General features: G+C 41.8%; 1 protein-coding gene across 1 annotated transcript in view; it reads left to right on the top strand.

The window, feature by feature from the left end:
* Positions 1–7629: 7629 nt before the first annotated feature.
* UNC93A (unc-93 homolog A) overlaps positions 7630–26279 on the top strand; it is a 28078-nt gene continuing 9428 nt past the window's right edge. The window contains exons 1-5 of the mRNA XM_059843352.1: positions 7630–7784; positions 17799–17950; positions 20851–21032; positions 21822–22051; positions 25088–25213. Coding sequence (XP_059699335.1) covers positions 17864–17950; positions 20851–21032; positions 21822–22051; positions 25088–25213 — 625 coding nt within the window. The 5' untranslated portion in view covers positions 7630–7784; positions 17799–17863. The remainder of the gene's footprint in view (positions 7785–17798; positions 17951–20850; positions 21033–21821; positions 22052–25087; positions 25214–26279) is intronic.

Genomic DNA, 26279 nt, shown 5'->3' with positions numbered 1-26279 from the left:
ATGAACAAGAGTGCAGGCAATCTAATCCCAAAGCAACACTGTGCTTCATGTTTTGGATCCCAACACAGATACCTACAACCCACAATTTAGCTTATCTGCAATGACCTAATGCATGGCAATTGCTGGTGGACTGGAAGTGTTTCCATGGCAGACTGGCTTTGCAACAAAAAAGCATAAGAGGTGGTTGCCTAGAGCAGCAAAATATCAGGAGCTGCTCAAGGTCAGAGCAGTGTGTGAGCAGCAGCAGGTTCAGAAAACTGGATGCTCCCCAGTCACGCTGCTGATCCCAGTGTTGGATGCTCCACTTGCACACACCTCTCCACAGCCCAAAAGCTGCAGTGCTGATGATGAGCTTTCATGATGAGCAAGGATGTAGTAAATAACTACTCAGAAGGGCCCATCTCACTGAGCATTAACAGACAAACTTTGACTGGGTTTTGATTTAATGTTCATTCTCCTCATTTAAGGTAAAGGACAGTCTGAGCATCCAGTTCAAGTCTTCTCAAATTCGTGCCCAGGCCTGGTTTTTTTTTTTGTTTGTTTGTGGTTTTTTGTTTGTTTTTTTGGTTTTTTTTTTTTGTTTTTTTTAATATAAATAAATCTCCAGCTTTTGCTCTGTTTTTAAATTTTATTTTATAATTTATTTTTCCCTGGGAGAAGCACAAATGTAATCCCTCATTACCACACATTACATAGACAAGCTTCCAAAATCTGGGGTATTTAAAGGAGGTCTGACACAATGACAGTGTCAGGGAGAAATATTCCCTCGGAAACCCCCTGCCTGATCATGGTGTCATTCATAGCACTGCTGGTAACCCACCAAGAAAAACTCTTCCTACTGAGTCACAGATCTGATCTGGCATGGGAAGTTAGTTTCAGTGCTCAGGGTGCCCTCACTGACTCCTAGTGCAGCCTTGCCCCAGGGGCAGACTGGCAAAAATAATTTGGAGCTTGGTCAGAAGCCAGGGAAAGCAGTTGTGTGGCTGTCAGATTAAAGTGGATGCAGCTCTCTTTATTCATGAGCGACTTCTGCTTTCTTCCTTATTGTAAATCTTTTCTCTGTACCTGGGGATGCCCTCAGGTCCCAGCAGCGGGGCTGCCAAGGGGGTGTGGCTGGGACCTAGGGGGACAAAGGAGGGACGGGGTGCTTGGACCAGGGCGGGCAGCTCTGGAGACATCCCTGAAAATGTTTTCAAAGTATAACACTCAGGGAAATACCCTGCAACACAATTTCCAGAGCAGAAGGGAACAGCTATCAAGGAAGCACATGCAAAACACAGTGAGGAAAAAAAAAAAAAAGAGAACAGATCCAGACAGCTGCTGTCTCACTGGCATAGGCTTCACTGACAGAGCCTGTTCCCGAGGGACAGATCTGCTGGCAGCTTTGTGCAAGCACTGTGCAGGGTGGTGTGCCCGGGCCGGGGTAAGCTGCCATGGCAGCAGCTTTCAGCAGGTGCTGGGAAAAGTCATCCTGCCCTCAGCAACCACCAGATTACTTCACGTAGCATTCATGTACCTCACTCTACATTTCGCTGCCCTTTCCTCAAGAGCCTTCTGAGAGGAAAGTGAAGGCAGGGTCGTGGTTTAACCCCAGCTGGCAATGAAGTGCCATGCACTCACAGGACAGGCAGCTGCAAGGAAAACTGGGTGCTGCCCTCCAGCTTGCACAGCAATAGCTGCCTTCCCACCTCCAGGCACAGCTGCTTCTCCCTTTTTTCCCATGGCTTCCCCAGGTCTTGCATCTGTCCCTTAATTCAGGCAAGTATTCCTTGCTAGGGGAAAGCTTGAAGGGGGACCACGTGAATTCAAAGAACATGAAGGTAAAATCTGTGCTGCCCAGCCATGACTTTTCATCCTGTCAAAGTTTCATCTGGGATAGTGTCAATTTTATTCCTAGTAGCTGATACAGTGCTGTGATTTTTGTTCAGAATGAGAAAAATGCTACTGACATACTGATGCTTTTGTGGTTGAGTACTGCTTCCTCTAGGTCAAAGACTTTTCAGTTTCCCATGCTCTGCCAGTCAGCAGGTCCACAAGAAGTGGGAGGGAGCATGGCTGGGACAGGTGATCCAGGTGTATTTTATAAACTTAGTGCTGGGTTAGCAAAAACAGAAGCAAATCTGGTACTAGGAATTATTGGGAAAAACACAGAGAATAAAACAGGAAAAAAAAACCCAAATATCATTATGTTGACACAGTTTTGGGGATCCAAAGCACTTTTTTGGGGGGGCTAAAAGAGATCAGTGAGATCTTCAGAGGGGGATTACAAAAAAGTAATGTGTCAGACTCAAAAATAATCTGAAAGCCACTCAGTACTGGAAGAGAGGAGCATTGAATGCTCTTGCTCCAACCTTATTCCTCCACCTGTCACTGCCTATGGCACAGTCAGAAAACAAATCATGGGGCTGAGGGACCCAAGGCCTGAACCTGTGCTGCTGTTCTGATGTCCTTGCTTCGGTGCATCACTCACAAGCAATGGCTTTTGGTTGCTAACCCAGGCAGGACAGGCAAATGTCAGAGTTACATAGGGATACACATTTCTGTCAGTGTAGACTGGGGATAAAACACCACATTCTTTTAATTCACACAGGCAGAAGTGGTGGAGCAGGTTATGCAGGATTCTGCTCTCACCCCTGGAAATGTGCTGACACTCATGAATTCCTCTGCCAAGAGACCTGAAATGAGTCTGGAGGTGCAAGGCATCAGCAGATTATACCCAGAGGGTTTCTGAATTACTCGTTCTGTTTCATTCCTCCTCCTTCCTGTTTGGCAAATTCATTCCAGTTCTGAAAGGTCAAGAAGCCATGAATGTTATGTTTCACTAATTGACCACTTAATTGATGAGTTCAGGCCCCCCAGATCTTTGGACATGGCCAGGAGTGTCAGGCTGATTTTTGTTAACTGGAACATGATGTCCAGAACTGGGGAGCTTCCAGCATTGCTACTTTTGGTTCTCCAAGTAGCTGAGGAGTGTCAGCCTGGCCAGGCTACTTGGAAATAGGAATGCCTTTGTTTCCAGACTGTGCTGGTGGTAGTCGGGTCTGGTTTACTAAAACCAAATATTTAAAGTCATAGGTGGCTGCAAAAAACTTGCCTTCTTCATTATATTTCCTCCAGACCCAAGTTTTCCTGATTTCTTAAAGAATAGTCCCCTGTCATCGTCGTCGTCGTCGTCTTCGTCTTCTTCTTCGTCTTCTTCTTCGTCTTCTTCTTCTTCTTCTTCTTCTTCTTCTTCTTCTTCTAGCAAAATCAGACCTGGGTGCCTCCAGGAATGGAGATTGCATGTGGTAACCTCTCACCCTTTGTGCCTTTCCTGATCCCTGGTCCCACAAGAAACCAGTACTCCTTTGACTTTTCACCTCCATGTTCCTGCTTTTTCCTCCAAATCCACTGCTAGCAAGATGTCATGTATAAAAACACACATGACACCAGAATACTTCCTGGAGAGATTGGTTTGGTTTATGAATTTGTCTGGAAAAAAAAGTGGCATGCTGAGAGAGGCTTTTTTTACTCTCTCTCTCTCTCTTTTTCTGTCATGCTATTTGGTATTTTTGTGAAGTCCCAATTTCCAGAATTATGTACAAGGATCTCAGCTCTTATTTTGAAAAACACAGTGAGCTGTTACCCTCATAACTATAAAAAGTGAAGCTTGTATCTCCAAAACTAGGTGTCAAATGACACCTTATACTTCTGATTCTTGAAATCTTACTGCCTTGAAGACAAAATGATATTAGCAATTATAGCAAGGATTCTGGTCATAATTTTGAATATACAGAATCAGTAGTGCTGTCTTTGAGTTTTCATGAGCACTGAGAATGGAGGGCACTAAAAAATAATTTCAGACATCCTGGGGCTCAAAGCAGTACAGACTCTCCTCTGACTTATCAACTGCTGGGACAGTATCTTCCTGCATGAATGTGCATTCCTGAATGAATAACATACTCTGAACCTGCATGTTTTAGTTTGCACCTTGAACAATCAGAATGCATATTTTTTCTCTAGGAGAAAATAAACCTCCCAACACTTTTACTGAAAAGCTGATACAGGACTAAGCAGGACATCTTGGGTTACTAAATTCAGTCTGACAGGTGCCATTTGTCACTTTGGTAAATTGACACCATCATTTTTTAAATTATCTGGGCTTCTCCCTAGTCACTTGCTCTGAAAAATACCCCAGAATATTTTTTTCCCAGATGATTTGACAGCTTGCTTGCATGCAGCCTTTTTTTAACTGTGGCATAGTTATTTGGTCTTGCACCATCTTTGTCCTTTAACCTTCATAAAACTTTCTCTGCAGTGTGATTATTTGTAGATAGCAAGCACATGTCTTCTCAGCTTTTAAATTTTTTTTTAATGTATTTTGCTGTCTCTGTGTATCTTCCCATCTAACCCTCTCTTCCCTCCCCACCTCATCATCTTGTTGTTTTCTTCAGCATGGTTGGCTGGGATTGCATATGATGTCTCCAAAAGAGGGTTTTGTTTTTTTTCCTGTGTTGACAATCAACATTCCTCAAATTCAGCACATTGGAGTTCTGGGGCTTTTAGGACGGGGAAAGAAAAGTAATCCCTGTTGACAGCACTCGATATTTGATAGTTCAGTGGTGTAGTGAAGCAAGGTAGAAGAACAGAAGCAATAATTTCAGATTCCAAAGCATCCATCTGTAAAAGGAATTTTAAAAACCTAAGTCCCACCCAACAGTATATTAAATGTATGGATAACGTAGCACAGTCTTTGTCAACCAGGATAGCACCCGATTTTGCACAGTGCCTTACAGAGCTGGAGAGTCTTAAACTACTTTAAATAGCCTCACTTCCCAGATGGCTGCATTTAGTAGATTACACCTATAATTAGCAGTAAGAAGCTAGGGAATGCTTCCCATAGGGCCTGTCTCAGAGGGACTTTACCCAGGTATGCTGAGGTGTGCCTAATACACCTCTGTAGGACTGTCTGCGAGGAACAAATTCCATTTGCACTTCTTTCTGCAGACTCAAGCCTGTATCACTCACCTCCTGCTAGAAGGGTGCCCAGCCTGCCAGTTCATGGGCCCTGTGGTGCATCCCTGCCATGCATTACATGGGGGAAAAGCAGTAAAAATGTGGATGGTTTTGTAAACCAGCGATACAGATATCCACTCCTTAGGGAAGGAGGAAAGAGGCAGACTGGATGCTGGATCCAGTGTTTTATGATGTGTGGTGGTTAGTATGAAAAAGCAAAACACAGTACAGGGACCACCTCTATGTTTTCTCTGCCAAGCGCTGTAAGAGTGATTCCAGAGACTTACAAAGCCTTTTGTTGTTCTGTGGATCTGCTTCTAAGTCACCAGAAATTTTTTAAAAAAAGTGTTTGTAATATGCTGTTTCACCTGTCCTATGTTTTCCTGTCAAATATAAAAAGAGAGAACTGTTTACCCTTTGAAGCATTTTGGCTAGACTAAGCATACAGCACTCCAATGCACTCATCAGCAAGGCAAGAAGATATGCCTGTTTTTACAGGCAATTCATGCAGTCTCATTAATGTTCTTTGGCTTGCAATGGATTCCAGATTAGGCAGAAAAAAATACCCCAAACCCCCCAGATTAATTACATCCAGGCAGTGCTCAGCGATGGTAAATCAGCCTAGACTCATTGACTTCAGTGAAAGTACAAAAGTTCACATGGGTACAGATGTGAACTTAGAGACTGGAACAATCCTAGATTACTTTCCTCTTATTACAAACTTACTGGAATCACCTAGATTTCCCTCTGAAAGCAGTGCCTCTCCACAGACAGTAACAGCTCATCAGTCAGCAATACAGCTTTCCATCCATCTGTTAACTTTCCAGGGGAACAGAGAGGAAGCACCAGGCATGACTTTGTGCACTTGGTGGTGTACAATTCACTTAATTTAAACTCACAGGATCTACTGGACTGCACAGCACAAACACCCAAAATGTGTGTGCAGGTCTGTGCAAATGGGTGTCTGGGCAACCAGTAAAAATTGACATTGGGGAGCATCTGAGTAAGCATATGAGAAAGATTACAGTGTGTAATTCCCAGAAAGATTTAATATATGTGGGATGAAGAAATCATTTGTATTTTATTTGCTTATAAAGCAATCTTAGATGTCTGAGAGCAGGAAATTTAGGTAAAGTAGACCTTGAGTATTGATGAACACAATTACTTGTAGAGCTTTCCCCACTGTTTTGTCAGAAGCCAAGGATAAGCAGAAGTCATACAACAATTTCTGCTTTTAGCACTGGGTGTTAAACACTCCTTTGATAGTTGAAGATTTCCATTTGGAGAAAACAAACAAATTTGCTGACTTTGTTGAGCAGTGATTTCCTTGTGAACCACTACAGGCCCAGTGCTGTCTAGGCAGGGAGTGCTGCCCAATGCAATAGATACATAGGTAAGTGCCTGTTCCTAGAGAGGAGAAATTTGTGTGAGGATGTATTTGAGACAGTACTGATTGTGCTGTGCCAAGCCATTGCTGCCCAGGTTTAGGGTTCAGACCCCATCAGATTCTCTCTGGCCCAAAGTGCCCTTATCTGCAGAGGGAAGTTCAGTGCCTGGATATGGTCAGTACTGCAAAACAGGGCAGCACTGTAGCTCCTTTCTACCCAGCAGTGAGTCTTGGGAGCTCCTCTGCACCCGCTCCCTGCAGCTCTCCTGGAGAGTGCAGATGGATGCCCTGGGCCATGTGGTGCATGATAACACATGAGACATTTCATGGTGAAGAAATCTAGGAAACAAATGGAAAACTTCAACCAGCCATGGAGGAAAAGTGGATTTGCTTATAGAGCAAACGCATGTTGAAGGTTGGATTGTGGGGATCCTGTGTATCTTTTCAATGCAGACTAAACTGCTTTTCAAAGGTTCATCTGGAAACTGACAGACTAAACTGCATTTTCTGCATATTTTTATTCTGAAGTTTGGCTGTCCTGATAAGAAGAGAGAAATTATGTTTAAACAAGGAAAAATAAAACCTGTTTTTCTAGATGAAGTTGTGTTTGCCAACATCAATAGCAGTACCTTCTATACAACATCAAGAATAGTAACTTCATTATTCCTAATTTAGCACTGACATTTCATGACAAGAAATGCTCTTAGTACTTCTTTTCCTGCTTCAATAACCCTTATTTCACATGGTTTGTTCCACAGAGACAGTTCTTTCCACCTGTCCATTTAGTTATCTGTCCTTAAGTTTTGCATATTACCATTTCTCTTTCTAGTTCTTACTGGAGACAAGGGAAGAGTAAAGATCACATTTGTCTTCATAAACTAATGGGGAAAAATTAAGGGAAATTTGTACAATTGTCTCTCACCAAAACTTCCATTTTCAGGGAAAAAAAAAAAAGAAAGAAAAAATAGATCTATTTGTTACCAAATATTTGTTGAAGGGAAAATGGAAAAGAGTAACAGCCAGAATGGATTTGTTAAGAACAAAACATTATGTCCCACTGGTGGAATTTCCTTCCTATAATGGGTAACAGATCTCTAGTACCTAGAGGAGAAGGAGTCACTTGCCTTCATTTTGTTGTGTTCCTGTCCCTGGTTCACATGGCACTTTCATAAGCCAGGTAGAGTGTTGATGAAACAAGTGCAGGTTGTGCAAGCTCACAGCTGCACTCAGTGACCACATACCCTGGTTCACAGCTGGAGTGGAAAGACAAACTGAGCGAGGTTTTGTTGACATCTATCCTGGTCCTCCTCCTCCTCCTGCGTGCTGGTTTCACACAACATCCAGAGGCCTGAACACAGAAGGAGCTGACTACATCTTCGGAAGACGCGGGAAGAGACCACAAGTAAGACAGGATTAGAATTTGAGATGATTTTACAAATGTTATTCAAGACTTTATAGACAGGAGTGTCATTTGCAGGTCGTACAAAATTACCTCTCAGTTTTGCCTGGCATTTGTTAGGCCCCAGTATTTGATTCCTACAGAAGGAAGAATGACAAAGATTATCTATTAAAAGAAGCTTGTAAGAGTAAAAGGTCTGAAATAGCATGCCAAGGGAGGTTCATACCAGCTTCCTACTTGGTCATCTTTAGGGAGAGATTAGACAAATGTTTAAAAAAATGACTGTGGTAAAAATGTTACTGCCATGGGATAGACAGATGAACTAGAGGAGCTCTTTAAGTCATGGGTCACATTTCTTTTTCTCTTTCCACTATTCTCCTTGATACCCACATTCTCTCTCTTAGGGAAGAACAGACTCAAAAAATGCTGTTTGATCACCTATTTTCTAAATACAGTGCAATTTTAGCAGTCATATACAAAAAAAATAGTGTTTCACGTTACCAAATTGCCAAATATTTGCCTGTGTTTTTAAACTCAATGGCTAATCCACATTAGATAAAAATTAGGTCACTTGATTGCTCTGGCACCAGTTTATAAAGGGTTTTCTGTATTAGGTACCAAAGAAGTAGTAAATGCACACAAACAGAATGTTGTGACGCAGTACCCACATATTAGCCACCCACACACCCCCATCCTTTAAAAGTTATGTTGAACCTCGTGGATACTCGTGCTGACTTCGCAGTTTTTAACATGATGTCTGGCTTCCTTTTTCACAAAGTATCTGCCAATGAACTTCTAAGGGAGTCTTTGAGCCTTTAGAAGGCAGCCTTTTTTTTTTTTTTTTCCCCCTCTCATATTATACGCTTTGTGATACTAAATAAATCTTCAGAGAAAGTTCTTAGTGAAAGCAGAAAGTCAGAGGCAGAGCTCCCTTTGGTAATTTGCAATGCCTGATTTTTGTTAAACAGAGTCAGATGCTGAAGAAGCAGGTTTCCAGGTTCAGGTTGACAGGTCAACTGCATTGCTATGCTCAGCTTTTCTCTTTATAAACTCATGGCTCAGAGACTGGAGGGGCAAAGAGGATAAAATAAGCAGGGTAAAAGAGAGATCAGCCATGACAGAGGTGAGACTGACAACCTCTGAATAAATATGGAAACAATCGCTGATAAAAATTAGTACACTGAGCAAGTCCAGGGAAGTTACTGAGACAAGGTGTCAAATAAGTTTGATACCTGAGATTTGATCTGGTGGAAAGAGTTCAACCAGACAGAAGGAGCACACCTGAGTAACAAGTCAAACAAAACCTCTGAATTCTTAAAGGAGTCATAAAATCTTGTAGTGTTTGGAGCATCAGACTGCTCCACTCAAGAGAAAAGGGTCTGTTGTCAGCTGTATTTAAAAAGTACACAGACCCCACAAAAACTAACAATAGGTTTTCTAAATCTCAATCTAGATCAGAATTCTCAAGAACAAGTTATTTTAACATAGTAATTTGCACTAGCCCATAACTTGCAAAATGATCAAAGGTGTGAACTCAAAATGAAGACTAAGGCACAATTTGTGGCTACAAGCCTAATTTTGCACTACAGTCACTTCTAACAAGTAGAGACCACTCTGCACTGCCTACTGTGTAAGGCTGCAAAGGGTACCCATGCAGTCTGTGAAACAGCAAGCTCTCTCTGTAAGCACCTGGTATCTGAGCAAGATGGTCACTTGTGTCTCTGGAAAATGTCTCAGCAGCAGGGCTTCCTGCCTTAGGAATAAGTTTCATTAGCAGAACTGTCCATGGGAAACTCCCACTGGCCTGTGTTATGTCGCTGGAGAGAAGTGTTGTGGTAGTCCTTGGTACAGGAACACCAGCTTCAGTCCAGGCTGTGTCACACCAGGCCACATGGCTGATCTGTCTCAGTGCTGGTGGCAGCACAGCTTGGGGCAGGAGGCAGCACTAGCTGAGGTCTAGTGGTACATTCCTCTGAGATTCATGTGATTCTATAACTTTTATCCAAAAGAATTGCTTTTGGACCTGCTGTGAACAAATGATACAATGCAGCTTGATTTTTGCTTCAGATATACATATATTTCCAGCAGTCTCTCAATTATAAAAGTCAATTTCACAGTCAGTAAATGGTTCATTTATTGATTCTCATCTACTAAATTCAAGCAGCTCCACAAACAACAATATACTGGTGATGTATTGAGGGATAAAAGAAATAACTCACATTTGCAGGGAGGAAAAGCACAAACCTACAAACTGACAGACTCTCTTTGGTACTGGAGCTATAATTTCAAATGTCAAAAACCTTTGACATGCCTCATAGATTACATCTTTGGAGAGCCCTACTTCTGTTTAAAAGCTGAAATTAAAGGACTTTTACTTATTTTGAATTGTAATTTCAGCAAACTCTTTAGGCTGCAATATTTAATCTATTTCTCCGAGGTTTGCATTACTTATGCTGCCAAACAGCTCTTAGCAGAAGCCAATCTCCATTGAAATTCTGCACCTACACTTAAAACATAAATAGAAAGGAGAAAGATTTAAAAGTATAATTAATCAAAAGCCCATCAGGACCTTGACTTCTAAAGGGTAAAAGAATGCTTGCAACTAAAAGACAGGTTTGAGCTCTTCTTGTTGCAAAACCGAGCCCCTGGGATTAAGGTCCTGGTGATTCTCCAATAGCAATGCCAAGGACAAGAAACAGATGACTTCTCCTGGCTGGGTTTTCACCTCTGCAGAGGGATTCTGCACAACAGACAGCTAGGTTTTAGTCTGCACCATTACCTACCAAACCATGTCTTATTACAGCTCCAGTTCCTGCCAAAGCCCCCATGAACAGCTGGATTCGTGCTAAAGACCCACTTGTTTTTATAATTTCTCTCCACTGTAGGAATGTCTTCTGAAGAAATGGACCATGCACCCCGCACTGCCTAAATTTTGTGCTGATCAAAGGCACCACAGCTGTCCCAGGGGCAATAGCTTAAAATAGCCTCAAGGCTCAACAAAGGTTCAGCTTCAAGAAAGTGACAGCAGCAGGGGGAATTGGGCATATTTACAAACAAAGCAAAAGTAACTAATTATGAAAGTCAAAATTAATTGCCATTCATTGCATGTTTTTGTAGCATGGATTTTGTACATTTACTGAAGGCCTTTTCATGTACATTCTGCTCTTTTAATAGAGAGGTGTGAAAGTGTATCTTCCTTAGAAGATTTAAAGAGCATATGAAGATTTTAATAGCATTTGGTAATCAGAAGAGCAGGCCACTAGTTTATTTGCTTTTCTCTAACTGCTCCGGTAAACTCCCTGTGCTTCTTCTCCATATGGTATGGTTTTACTCCCTAATTTCCTCCTCCCTTGCAGAGAAGAGATCTCACAATAAAAAGACCCTGGAGTTTTCTGTAGCATACTCTGGATTTCTTCCTATTTGTCTGTTTAAGAAAAACATTTATAGTCACTTAAAAAGCTGCCTCTGGAAGAAATTGTTTCAGATAAAACTTAATTAAGTCCAACTTTAATGCTGAATAATTAAAACTACTGTACCTCCAGAGGTCTGGCATGGAGGAATCTTTGTTTAGCATAATTTTTGTAATTTCTGAAAGTTAATCATATTGATTTTTTAAAAAGTAGCTAGAGACATATTCAGTCCACTCTGATCTGTCTGATAGCATTAGGGAATCCTGCAAACAGAATAGAAATGTCCTTTCTCACAAATAGCCTATTGAAGTCAGCAGTCTGTTAGGAACTAGATATTGGTTCTAGATTTCCTGCCCACTGCTCTGAAAGATTTTCCTCCACTTTTCTTCAGAGCCATCCTACAATGCTCAGGACTCTTTAGCCTCCTGCTTAAGCTGACTTCATCAAACTCTGACTCTCTCATGTGGGAAAGCCAAGGGCATCCATCCACGAGAGTATAAAGAGATGACACCACTGTTGTCAAAGTAGGAAGTCTTGCAGTGATTGCAGTGGACCCTGGAACATGCTCCATGTGTGACTTTTAACAGGAAAAATCCCAAGAAGGGTGACTTTCCAGATACAATGAAGGCTGAAACTGTCTGAATGCAGTGACTCTTCCCATGGTACTGCTAAGTGAGAAAGGAATTGGTGGTAATTGTCTGTCACTTTTCACCTTCAAGCCCCCACAGTGTGCCCATCATACTGTGCTGTGGGGGACTGATAGCCTCCAGCATCCTGAAGTTATGGACCAGCTTCTGTGAAATGGATGGAGTCACTAATTAGGAATCTTAGTACTTCTCTGGAAGTGGGACCAGTTTGGTGAAAAAAAACCCCATTTCGCAGTGAGTGATTATGCAAGCAAGAGTGCAAATAAAATTGAAATTACTCTTTCTTCAGATGATAAGCCAGAGGTGGAGTTGTATATGACCTGTCTTCCTACATACTGCTTGCTTCTTGGTTCAAGTTTCACATAAGGACTGACAAAACTGATGAAGAATTTCAAAACAAGGATGGGTCAGGAGTTTTGCAACTCTCTTGAGCATATTGGGACAGTTTCTGTAGAGATCAGTGCAAGTTTAGAAGCACACAGCTTGTTCAGAGCAGCAACAATTATGATGTTTTCAGCTGGACCTTGGTACCTGTTCCCAGGGAGGTCTATCATATCTTCATAATTTCAAAGCCACTGGAAAAGGTAAATTGATTTGTTTGAATGCAAGGATATGCAGACTAATGGGCCAGTGATTGGAGGGAGAAGGCAGAGCTGCAGATGGGGGGAAAGGGGTCAGGGACATCTGGAAGAGAAACAATGTCCTGGATGGCTGCATGATTTACCGATACTGGCGAGGGAAAGTGTCTCTTGTTCAGACCTGGGAGAGGCTCCCTGTCACCCTAGGGGAAGGTTATGTAGTTTCCTTGTGTTTTGTGCCACAGAAAAGGCCATGTAAAACAGGTAATCACCAGCCCCAAGCACCTGATCGTATCTACTGGAATAGGGAAGAAATTTTATCATCAAAATTTTCTGCAGGATTGCCTGTTCTGAATCATAGATACTCTGTTTTCTCTGTTTTGTCCATAGCTACACCTTTCTCTCATACCAGCCTGTACAGCTGCTTTTTCTAATATTTCACTCTCAAGAGCCCCTGCTTACACTTCTGCTTAGTCGGTCTTGCTCTTACAGGTAGTTGTAGTATATTCAGAGAAAGAAAGCAAAGCAAGGCTTTCGGAAGAAGAGACTCAGGCTACTTTCCTTTTTATCTTAGTTATCTTTATATAGATATTTACACTGATGGCAAGTGGGTGGTAAATAGGCTGTAAAAATTCCCCTTATGTCAGTGTCCAGTCATGGGTGTAACCAATAGACAAAAGAAAGGTGGGAGGCATCAGGGGTAAGAACCTCAACATTCCAGGACATATACACCAACATGCCTTTAAGCAGCCCTGCTCTCTGGGATCAAGACCCATTCTTTTCCCTTCTTTTTATTTCTACTGGCTGATAAATTCATCACAAATCTTAGTGATAGCCTTTCAACAACAGGGGCATCCTGACTGATCACTATAGACCTTTTGTTGAGCTAGCTTGATAAAGGTCATTCATAACATGAGCTGCCACCTCTGAACAAAAGAGAAAAGGTAAAAATGTATATCATTTGGGTTGCAGATGGAGTCCCATCCTCCCAGCCCACATCATGGGTGTGTGCAAGGAATTTCTCATGCACGCTCATGTGAACAACCAGTATGCAGTCAGGCAGTTTCCAGTAAATAGCTCTAAAGACTTCAGAGCCACTGCCCTTCAAAAGTCCATTGTTCATATGCAGGATCTGCCTCCCTAACCATTCATTATAAAAACACAGATCACAACAGTGGCATGTTTATCTTAGCAGGGTGTTAAGTCTAACCAACTGAGTCACAGACACTGGTTTAGGCTAAGAAATGGGATTGCTGAAGCTATTCTGAAACATCTAAAGTGCAGGACAAGGCCCAAATACTATGTCAATGCTCAGGCAGCACTTTTAAAGAAGTAGAGTGTTGCTGGGCTGAGTTTGAAGCAGATAAAAACATTTTATTATAAGAGAATGACTGGAAGACCACACTGGTGGAGAAGCAGGGGCTTCTTCACAGGCAGCTGTCAGCCTGGACAGTCCAACCTCTTTGGCTGTGCTCTGCGGAGAGGCTGGCTGCTGTGCAGGACAGTGTTTTACCTTCAAAATGCTTGAACTTCTCCCTAGGCTAGAATTAGTGTCTGTGATCACTCTCATACATGGGTTAATGCATTGAAAACTCCAGCCAAAAGTGGTGCAAATCTCAGGAGGTGAGTAACAGCTATAAGAAGTCCAACAATTAAAGGAACTGTTTCTCCAGGTCACCAACATTTGTGAATGAGTCTGGATTGGCATCACATTATCCTGTCCTAAACTGAGTTCTGTCTTTCTTATAAAGACAATATTGGTTATTTGGAGAGCTGCGTTCAACAAAGCAGACAAGTGTCCTGCAGGGAAAGTCCCCTACATGGCCAAAAGGAAAAAAAGTCAATTTTATTCAAGCCTGTACCCTCTAGGATCTTTTACCCTTTCTCCCATGACCAGAAGACAAAGACTTGACTTCACTTCTCTTCTCTTCTCTTCTCTTCTCTTCTCTTCTCTTCTCTTCTCTTCTCTTCTCTTCTCTTCTCTTCTCTTCTCTTCTCTTCTCTTCTCTTCTCTTCTCTTCTCTTCTCTTCTCTTCTCTTCTCTTCTCTTCTCTTCTCTTCTCTTCTCTTCTCTTCTCTTCTCTTCTCTTCTCTTCTCTTTCCTAAGTAATAGGGAGTGGAACTGGAGGAAATGGACCTTGTGGGAAATTAAGTGGTGTTAAAGGAGGAGAGACACCTTGCAGCCAGTGAGGCCAAGAGTAGTGTAATAACCTGTGAAACGAGAACGCCACCTGCAGTTTTCAGGCCACTCCCTTAAGAATCAAAAAGTCTGCAGGCACTCAGGAGATGAGGTAAGAAGGGAGAAGCAGAGAGACAGAGGCAGGGTGGTGGCTAGGGAACAGCAAAGCAGGAATGAAGGAAGGATGGCATACATCAAGGACACTAAGGAAGATTGAGATAGACAGTTTGGTTCCTCCGGAGAAAGACAGAGGACATCAGCAGATAGGATTCAGACAGAAGTGGCATACTCAAGTCTATACAGCGATGCATGCAGAGGGAATCCTGGGAGAACACATGAAAGGATAATATCTACGGCTGCTTTGCATGGTAGGAGAGAAGTATTTGAAAGGGGACATGGGAGATACAGGAAATTTGTAAATGAGGCCTGAAATACTGAAGAAAGGTGAGATGTTCAAACACTCGTGGACAAACAGGAGCAACTTACAATTCTTGAGTCTTTGACACTACAAAAATTATTTTGCTCCAACTTTGTGGGCAAAATGTGTTCACTGACTGACAAGTCCCTTACAGCCCCTTCCTGGAAGAAAATAGCTTTTCTTGCTTGATCTGTTCAGTTCACGGTTACCTCACTTTCAGATTGTGAGCTTCTCTCAAGATGTAACAGGAAATATTTTCCAATGCCCCTGTCAGAAATGGCTGGGCTTTGCAAGACACGTCACATTTAGTCACTTCTGCTCCAAATCCAAAATGTGCAGGGCACAAACACAGGTGCAGGAGGAGAAGAATAAGGAAGTAACATGGCCAGGCTTTCACAGCAAGAGAGGAAATGCTGTGTGGTCAGTCATCCTTTCTACAGAGAGATTCAAGGGATACTGTGTACCACCAAGAGAAATAACCAATTAAAAGCCTCCTAAGACAGAAATCCTATGGTGAGTGTCCTGGGTGTTGTGGGGCTTTCTTCTGCTAAAGTTAAAATTACTGCCTAAACAATAAATTTGACTAGATTAAATAGGGAAATGATAATTATGAAGCACAAAAGCCTCCAAAGATTAGCCTCTGGTGCTGTAACCTTTTGAGCAAAGACTGCCCTAATTTACCCTGAGAAAATAAACAGGTGAAAACAAATGTAATCACCTGTGGGGGGACTAATGAATTTAACCAGTCCCTTCTATCTCCCATGTTTATGATTGTGCTCTGCAAGTAGTTTTCATTTGGTGGCTGCAGTCTTCTGTGTGAAATCTAATCCCCAAATACAGCACACAGCTCCTGAGGCTCACTTAATCTTGGACTGGCAGAAAGAATGAAAGAAGTGTCAAGGGTGATACACAGCAGGCCTGCTGGAGCTTTAGCTGCCTGGTACCAAAGGAAAAGATCCTTGGCCTTATCAGATCCCTTTGGTAAAGGCTCTGCACATTCCTAAGGAGGGGCTTGGGACCAGTCAGTTGGATAACCCGAAGCTCTGGGCAAGGGATGTGGAACAGGCTGAATGCCTTTGATCAGTGGAAAGAAGAGAAAAAAAGCCCTACACACACAAATTACCACTATCCCCCATATGCTCTCCAATACTATGCTGCTGAGAAGATGTGATGAATTAGGAGTCAGGAATTCCTCCAGAGTAGAAATGCTGATCAGATAACCTGTTCAACACTGCATTTTAAAAATAGTGTCCAGTTAATGATTTTTTAAAGCTTTCTTGTTATTACTGATAATGTCAAGAAAGAGAACTAAAATAAATACTCTTTGCACTATTCCTGGTTCTTGCCTGTGCTGGAGTGGGTGATAATTGTGCTTTTGTTTAGGATAAGCATTATTCTTCCATATTCTCAATACTTTTTTCAGTTGTTTTAGACCTCTGACTGCAAATTCCCAGAACTTTGCAGACCTTTTCTAAGGGGTCAAAAACAGAAACAAGCATGTTATCACCTGGTGTAAATTTCTTCTGAAATACTGTCATGTGAAAATTGCAAAGATCCATAAACCTGAAAAGATGGGGGAAAGTACCACCAGTTTGGTCTAAGCTCCTTGTAGAGGCTTAAAAACACTGCCAAACAAGACCAGCATTATGATCTCATTCAAGGAGTTTGCATGCTGAGCATAGTAGCCTGTAAAATAAAAAGCCATTATCTAGACTTGCAACATAGAAGTACCAGTAACAATAGAGAATTAAAAGATTATGTTTTCTGCATTATTTCATTCCAGAAGATTATAAGACAAAAGAAGAAAATGAAAAGGCACATACTGCAATGTTCTCCAAAGCAGAAACTGGCTGTGACCTCTTAAGTGTTTTAAATGAATTTATGCATTAAATCTTCCTCCCCTTATCCGTGAATGTCCCTGTGGGAAGCAAAATTGTGCCATCTAGTGGGATTTAGACCAAGTCTTAGCTGTGCACTCCCAATGGACACTGTGGACACCCTACAGACCTGTTTACATCATAGCATGGACGTTTTGGGATTCCCCTTTGCTCCCAAGTTCAAATCCCTCCTCTGCTACAGGAAGGGTCCATTCACCCTGCCGTCTTAGGGCCAGAGAAGGGGAGGGGAAGTAGCTTTTTTCAGTTATCTGCTCAATCCAGCTTTGGCTTCTGCATGGATGAGAAAGATGGGGGGAAATAATTTTCATGAGTATGACTCAGTAAACTTGAGGGACCAAAGCCCAAAAGTTCCCCATGAATGAAGACTGTCACACTTGCCATGCAGCCAGCAGCTTTGGGATTCTGTGTTGCCCAGTTATGGAGTGGAGTATGCAGACAGAGCTGTAGCACAATCTCATTTCCTAGCACGCTTTTGTAACCGTAGTTCAGCAAGAGACTTGATATAGAATTCAGTACAGCATTTAATCTTTGTCCCTTATGGACTTGTCTATCTTTATGATGGAAAGGGATTTCACAGCTTGCAATTTTTTTCTTCTGTGCTGATCATAGTGGAGAGCCATGTAATATATTACTTCAGTACTCAAATAGGTGCAAGTGTTGCAAGAGACTTATATACCTCTGTAAAAAAATATGATAGGTGCCCTTGGGACTGCTGGCTATTGCCTGAGTAACAAGTGAATGAGTAACGACTCCATAAGAAGTTTTTAGTATTACGCAAAAGTAAAGTTCACTGGTCAGTCTTCAAATAATTAGCAACTCTCTTCTCTACAAACACAGAAAAAAGTGACCTTTTCCAACAAGGCATAAGCTGTTTTTCTCCAACTCAGGTCATCCCCTGGAATAATCGGATCAGCTTTGCCCACCGCAGACCTTTTGTCTTCTATGAATCGACATGGAAAGGAATCTTAAGAATGTTTTGGTCATTTCTTTCGGATTTTTACTTCTCTTTACTGCTTACTCAGGACTCCAGAGCCTACAGGTAAGAGGGGCATCTCCCACTGGCTATCAGGACAGCTGGTCTGAAAGGGTATCAGGTCAAGTGGTAGCGTGAAACACATCAGTCTTTCCATGCTGTCTGTGAGGAAGGCATGCACAGTATTTTTTCTAAGGTGGGTTAGAACATTAACTTGCTGCAGGTTAATATTCTTCACCCAGATCTCCAGCATTTACTAAATATTTTATTCTAGTATTTCTCAAATAGCTCACATACTTGTGTCATGCTGCTACTTTAGATCCACAAAATTTGTTTAAATGGAAACAGAAAACAAAATTACCCTGAGATGATTTTTCTCAAAAGAAGATACTGCCAAATGGAAAACAAATTCAGTTTCTGGAAAGGATTTGTTTTGAATGCTTCTAAATTGCTATGATTTTATAATAAACTTCTCAGCCTAAAAGGCTCTGCTGGTCTAATGGCTGATAAATGAATAGAAGATATTGACAAGCAACAGTAGGCAGGTTATTAATGTATGATCATGATCAACTGGATTGAATTTTCCAACTGTGAGGGTTGGGATTCCACAAGGGAATCTGTATGCCTTAAAGGTGGAACTTGATACATAACATGATGAACTTGTTTGAAACAATGACAGCTTGACCTCATTTCAGGACGAGGTCTGTCCTTGTTCTGTACATCTCTCTTCTCTCCTTGAGCAGCTTTTCTTGGCTGACATTGTCAGATTCTGAACTCAGGGCTGTCCTGCAAAAACAATTCCAAAACTTGATGGAGGTATTATGAGTTGGGGAGACTGATGAGGCAGGGGAAGATAAACCCTAGAAGCTGCAAGTCAGTCCCACCATCTGAAACAGTAGGCTAGAGCTTGGTGCTGATAACAATAAGGTTTGGGTTCAGTGCCCATACAGGCCATTTACTTCAGAGTGGGACTTGATGATCCTGTGGGTCCCTTCCAGCTCAGAATATTCTGTGAACCTGTGCATCTGTAACTGGAATATTAAAAATTTTCATAATTCTTTTCAATAGTTCACTACCCAGACACCCCCCACAAAAACAAAACCAAAAACAAACAAACAAACAAAACCAACAAACCAAAACCAAAAAAACCCCAGACAGTAAAAATCATATGATTTTGGAAGCCTGGCTTTTAATTTTTGGAAGTTGTAGCTGAGAAAACCAGGCATGTGATGTTTCAAAAATAAGACCTCTGAGATCAGGAAGCCTCTTTGCCTATTTACAAAACAACCATTCCAATTCTCAAATTCCGTGGCCCTGCTCTAACAGAGACTGTCCTCACCTCACTGTCCTGGTACCTGGCTGTCTCCAAGCATGCTGCCTGACTGCCACCATGGTCCTGCATGGCCAGACTGCACAGCCACGGCAGGCTTGGAAAGTGTTCCATGAAGCCACCAACAGCTTCATTCTCCTATAGTGTCTCCAGTGCTACCCCCTCAGCATCCAGTCACCTCCCAAAATCATAACGAAGTATCACGTATTAATCAAAATAATCAAGAAAACATTGCTAAGAAGCATAGAATTGCAGGATGGTTTGACTAGAAAGGACCTTAGAGATCATCTCATTCCAACCCTCCACCATGGGCAAGGACACCTTCCACTAAACCAGATTGCTCAAAGCTCCAGCCAGTCTCCATCCTTGAACATCTTCATGGTTGGTGTATCTGCAGATTCTCTGGGCAACCAGTTCCAGTGCCTCACCACCCTCACAGTAAAGATTTTCTTTTTAATATCTACCCTAAATCTCTCTTTCAGTTTAAAACTGTTGCCCTTTTTAGGTCTGTCACTACCTGCCCTTGTGAAAAGTCACATTCCCACTTTTTAAGGTCCCCTTTGAGTACTGTAAGGCTGCAATGACGTCCTCCTGGAGTCTTCTGCTGGCCGAACAATCCCAACCCTCACAACTTGTCTAGGAGAGGTGGTCCATCCCTCTGATGATCTTCATGGCCCTCCTCTCCAACAGGTGCATGTCCTTCCTGTGCCAAGGACCCCAAAACTAGATGCAGTGCTTCAGATAGGGACTTACCAGAGCAGAGTAGAGGGGGAGAATCACCTCCCTTGCCCTGCTGGTCACAGTGATTTTGATGCAGCCCAGGATGCAGCTGGCCTTCAGGGCTGTAAGCACACATTGTTGCTCTTGTCCAGGTTCTCAGGCACAGAATTCTCAAGTCCTCCCCTGCAGGGCTACTCTCAATGAGTTCTCCCAGTCTGTACTCATGTCTGGGATTGCCCTGACCCTTGAATTTGAACTTGTTGAACCTTATTAGGTTTGCATGGGCCCAGATCTCCCAAACTGATGTTCTCATTTCAACCTTCAGAGCATCAAGACAAGAGGTTTGGTTTGAGCATAAAACTATAAAACCTGGTTAGATCAGTAAAATGTTATTCCTTCTTTGTGAAAATGTAGGTGAATCAATTACTTCCAGCTATCAAGGGCTGCTGTTCGCCTATTAGGATATTTGGACCTTGGCCTCTGAAAATCTTAGAAATTATCAGGCCTGTAGTTTAAAGCAAAGAATCTCCCACTATTGCTATGCCAGCCCTTGCAATGCAGATCTGAGAATATTCCTGCCTGAAACAACAAACAAAGGCCAAGAAAAGATGCTACCTTTCATTCAACTTTCAAAGAGAAACTCGAACAAATAACATGAAATAATCTAAAGAATGACTTACCAAAGCTTTGAATCTGGGCAATCCTCACCTGGTTTTGTGTCATGTTTTCATAAATGGTCCAACATTTTGAAGAAATTTCCAAGTCCATAATCAGGCTGTTTTGGGGAAATGAGACATCAATACCCAGCCCCAGATGCTGTGTCTCTTTATTTCTGCCCAAAGCCACTCTCTGTACACTCTCTAGTAACATGCACCTGTGGTAAAATTTGTCTCAATCGCTGTTTTTGCCCCTGCAGAGCAGTCTCAATGCAGAAGAAGGCCTGGGTGTTGCTTCCCTAAGTGTTCTATATGCTGCACTCACCTTATCATCCATGTTCCTGCCTCCAGTCATCATCAAGAAGCTGGGCTGCAAGTGGACCATTGCAGTCTCTATGTGCTGCTACGTTGCCTACTCCTTAGGGAATTTCTATGCTAGCTGGTAGGATTTAAATACTTTAACCCACTCTGTTGTGTTCAAACAAAATAAGTAACAGCAAAGTTCTTTCTTCTTTTTCTTCTCCATTCCTACTCTAACTCTGTGTTGCAGAGTTGAAAGTTGGATGCAAAAGGTGCTACTTGGAACAAATCGAGATGAGTAAATCCAGTTTTAGGTGGACCAATGGTGAAAATGTGAAAAGAGTCAGAATGAATACATCCATCTACTCACCTGAGGTTGCTCATGTGTGTATCAGAGATTCCCCTTTGGGGAAAAAAAAAAAAAACAAAACAGGAGTTTCGTTTAGAAGACTTTTAGGGTTGTTTTTGAAAAGGTTGAAGGGAGGACTGTCTTCCAGCCAGTAGCTCTGGGAGAAGAGGACCACAGGAGAAGGCTAACTCCTGCCCAGCTCTTTCTAAAAGTGGACGACCAGCTTCTGCTCTCCAGTGACAAGGGTTGCAAGTCTGTAGAGGAAAGTTGTCAATATCCATCTTCTGAAGTGCATGTGCGACTTAGTTCTCAGTTTAACATAGTTTAACTTATGAGAAGTTATGGCACACGAGTACAGACCTAGCCAGCCTGGCCTAAGCCTAGTCCCTGCACAGACCTGCATGTGCTTGCACAGCCTAAACTTCACAAGGCTGGCCTTCTCTTGATTCCATGTAACAGATTTATTGTATCATAAAAGGGATAAATCTATTTCTTTGATGTCTGTTTTTGCTGCTGGATCTTTGGGCAAATGATTATTATACTAATGGTAACACCTAAGCTAAATAAAGTGTTCTTTGGCAGGTACACACTTATCCCTACCTCTATGATCCTGGGCTTAGGAGGAGCACCACTCTGGTCTGCCAAATGCACTTACCTCACTATTGCTGGCACTTTGTATGCTGAGAAAGCAGGAAAAAGTGCTAAAGACATTATCAACCAATACTTTGGGATCTTCTTTCTGGTGTTTCAGACTTCCGGCGTCTGGGGAAATCTTATCTCATCCTTGATACTTAGCCAATCTTCCAACCAAGGTAAAATGTATTTAAAATGTTGGCACTTCTTTCTATAAACATCATCTAGGTCTAGATAGATGAGAGGTAGATTTCTGCAGCTGAGCTTTCACAGTCAGTAGAAACAGGCAAATGAGAGTTAGCCCATCTGAGGACAGATGTCTGAAATAGATGAGATAAATTTCTCTCTGAAAGTGTCTATTTTCTATCAAAAATCAGCCGTAAAGAGAGTTCAGACAAATAGCTAAAAAATAGAACTATATTGAATTCTGTTTAAATTCTACTCCTGGATTGCAAAGCATAGATAGGCTGCAGGCAGTGACAGTCCTTCACATCTGACTTCTATTAAAAGTGGTTTAAAACAAAAGACAAAATACCGAAACAACCTTTTTGCAAAGCTTGTAGTTTTGGGTTGGTTTGCTGTTATGCATTCAAAATTAGTCAGACTGGTTGCTGGGCTTGCTGAAAATGAGTGCTCTACAGAGCTGTCAAGAAGAAATAGCAGTAGCTGTTGGCAGGAGCCTGTGTGCCAGGGCTCCTCTGCTGTATTTCAGGCTCAGACAGCAGATGCCAATGTAGCTTGAAGAAATCACTCAGCAGCAGTGCCCTCATTTCCCATGCATGTAATTGGTGTCAATTTTAAAAGGGTAGTTGTGAAGATAAATTAATATTAGGATGCCACCTTACAGATTCAAAATGCTATGGTGTCTTATCATTGCAGCCTCCTGCATATTCCACATCCTGTCAAAATCAAAACAGGGTTGTTCTCCAGACATGGAGAGAACTTTCCATATACACTGCTACTGTGAGTAGCAAGAAGTTACCTCTTTCTTGTCTCAGTTAAGCAGTATGGCCTCTGAAGAGCTCTCAAATAGCTACTAGGTTAAGGCTAAATGTCAGGAAGCTGGCATCAGGTTTTAATCTTTGTATCTTTGGATTTTTCACAAAGTAGTTGCCACAAGGTGTGATACTTAAGTAGAATCATCCTTCCTTTAAACCTAAGTAACTCTAGGTGAAGCACCATTGAAGTAGAATGCCGGCAGACCTTTTCAAGTGCAGTGGAGCCCTGCTCACCTGATCCCAGAGCCACATGATATCTCAGGAGGGACTGTCTGTTCTGATTTCACTTGCAGGGTAGAGGCAGTGATGCAGCTGCAGGGTTTGTACAGACTGCAACCATTTGACTCTCCTCTGCCTCGCAGCACACATAATTTTAACAAGAGGAATAAAACACTGTTTTTTTGGTCTTGTAAATCCCTTCCTAGTTTTACTTTTGAGGATGTTCCTCCAAATTTTAAAGATATTTATTTTTTTATCTATTACATAGAATTTCAGAAAATTCTGTGTTCCTGTGAACAGCTCTCAAAGCCAAAGGCTTTGCACATCTTCATGACAGTGATGAGCAATTATAATGTGAGTTTCTCTACTGTGCCTTCTCAGTGAGACACAGCTTTAATCTAGAGGGAACTTCTTTGCAGGGGTGAGGAGGTAAGAATCTCCATGCAATTCTTTTTCTCTCCTCTGAGGCTTGTGCAAAGGCATCCATTCATATTTTCATGTACTTAAAATGTATTGTTTCTCTGAGCAGTAAGAAAGATAAAGCATGTATCTAGAGAATCAAAATGCATAAAATGCAGACATGTACCTGCTCTAGACGTATTGCCTGCATCACTGCATCCAGACACAGCAAGGCAAAGTTACACCATATGGTAATACCAGAACCGAAGACAGTAATCAGTGTAAATTACGAGCCTTCCTCACTCAACAATATTACAGTTTTAATTCAAGAGAAACAGTGCAAACTCTGCCTTGCAGCTTGTATATGACTAATTGCATGTGCAGCTTCATCTTCAGATGATGCAGGAACCGATAAAAAACTTGTTTTACACATTTCTACGCTTCATTCATGTCATTCACCTTTTGCATATAACAATTTTGCTGAAGGTCTGTTTGTCTATTTTTTGCTGAAGGTCTGTAGTAGTAGTGACTATAATAAGGTAATGGTTTTCTTTACATGGCTACATTTTATTTTATGTTGAACCTAAAGTTGTTTATGAAGCTGGTTAGACGGCTGATTCACATCACAGCAGCTTTGATGGGAAGCAATGAGGAAAAACACACTAAAAGTAGTTACACAATAAGCTTAATTGAAAACTTATGGATCAGCTCTTCCTTAAAGAATCAGCCAAGGTACAGCTGTATTGCCCTTTATTGTGCTTGGACCACAGACAAATTCTGCAGTGAAAGCACTAAAATTATTGTGTGGGGTTTGGACCATCCTCCTCCAGTAGACAGCTTATTCAGGCCTACACTTTGGGTTAGCCTCTATTCTTTACCAACAGGGTACTGGAGGAAGGGGGCACAGTGTGCTGGTGACAGTGTGTGTGAGTACATGTGTGTTTGTGGCTGTGACATGTGCCCTGCACGGAAGCGATAGGACTGCACAAAGCAAAGGTCTTACTGCAAACCCTGCTGAACTGTTTGTTTCAAGTGTGTTCTCAGAAAGTCATAAAGGCAGCAGTAAAATAATAAAGTCAGGAAAAGCAGGCTACTTGGAAGACTGCAATACTGAGTAATAGTAATAATAATTTGAATTTATATAAAAAAATATGTTTTGAGGTGGTTTCTGTTCCTTTAACATATACAGAAATTATCTGGAGAGAGAAAATAGGGGGTGGCTGTAAGAACTGAAGTCCATCAGTCCCTTGCTGGTGTAAACTTAGAGACCTATCTCATTAAATATTATGATTAAGAGGTAAAAAAATATACTCAAACTTTGAATACTGAAAATTGAGCTTGGATTCAGATTTCAGCTCTAACTTTAGTCCCTGTCCTCATGTAACCATTAATTCAGTGTTCAGTGTTTCCTTTGTTTGTCCTAAACCAAATTTTTGTGTGTGAAATGGGGATTCTGAAGTTAACTATCTCTAATCAGGAAAGACTTGAAACCAGGACAAATCACTAAGTACTGGATTCCTTACATGCTCATATCCTTACACATAGTGTGGACTGAGCTGATCTCTTCACTGAGCTGCCTTTCTTTTGGTTTGTAATTAGGGGAGATCTCAGAAGAAGACCCGGAATGCTGCGGAGCATATGACTGCCTGACTGATACCACTAACAGCACTGGGTCAGAAAGACCCTCCAACTCCTTAATCTACACACTGTTAGGGGTCTATACTGGTGAGTAATCCCCACAATCTTTAATCAGTGTCACTGATGGAGAGCCTAGTACTAGTGGAATCTAGCATGGCTTTGCAGATTAAGTTTCTGACTTTCTCCTTCAATCCAATTTGCTAAAGGAAAATGAGATATGTGAGAGCTAAACAACTCCTTCCTAAATAGTTCTAATGCTTTATGCCAGAGCTGTATAATTTTTGTCTAAAGGAGAAAGATATTCTTTACATTTTTCACTTGGAGTAAAACTGAAGCCCAGTGTGGTAAGCCAAATTCAGCCAGGCAAATGGGCATATCTCCCATTTAGTAACTACAGCTGCTATAGACCTTCCTTGCACAAGGCTAGAAAAGAATTAAATACAGGGAAGCTGATGCCATTAAAAGAGAAAATACATGTGCAAGGATTAACTTGAGTGAGGAAAGTTCCAAAAAGTATCTGCCTCAAAAGAAGTTATTTTCTGGATAAAGGAAAGTATCTGGCAAGACAATGTGCACCTTAGCTCTGTCAAAATATTTTTGCAGTACCTGAACATGGATGTAGTCTCTGTGCTGAGACAGAAGCACAGAATTTACCATACACTCCAACAGAGTGTATGTGATCCAGGCAGGGCCAGGTCTCAGTGCACAGGGGCATTGCAGAAAACTCTTCCTCTGTCCCCGTCCTCCATTCCTAATTGGTGGGAAAGTGTAAAAGATATGCCCCCACACTCCTCCCAGAATGTACTGGAGCTGATGACTTTCTGCTAAAGGCATGTTTGTCTGTAAAGTTTAAATTTAAATTTGATGACTAACATATACAGCACTTCCTGAGGCTTTGTGCATGCAAAGGGAACGCAACCCTGCTTCCTCCTGACCCTGCGTCACTGGGGTTTCGTTTTTCTTTGAAGCTCTTAATAAAAGAGATGTCTTTTCTTACTTCAAGGGAAAGTAACTGGCTAAATATTTCATTCACAGACATTTTTAAAATGTGTCCTCTATTTGGTAGCTGAATACTTGTTTTGCCCAGCTTGGGTGGAGACAATAATGGATAACTCTTCTGCTGTTTTGCTTTCTCAAGGAATGTGAATATTTT

The sequence above is a fragment of the Haemorhous mexicanus genome, chromosome 3 (assembly GCF_027477595.1).
Source record: "Haemorhous mexicanus isolate bHaeMex1 chromosome 3, bHaeMex1.pri, whole genome shotgun sequence".
In the NCBI taxonomy this organism is placed as follows: domain Eukaryota; kingdom Metazoa; phylum Chordata; class Aves; order Passeriformes; family Fringillidae; genus Haemorhous; species Haemorhous mexicanus.
Note: the sequence above shows the minus strand (reverse complement) of the source record. Positions and strands in the feature narration are given on the sequence as shown.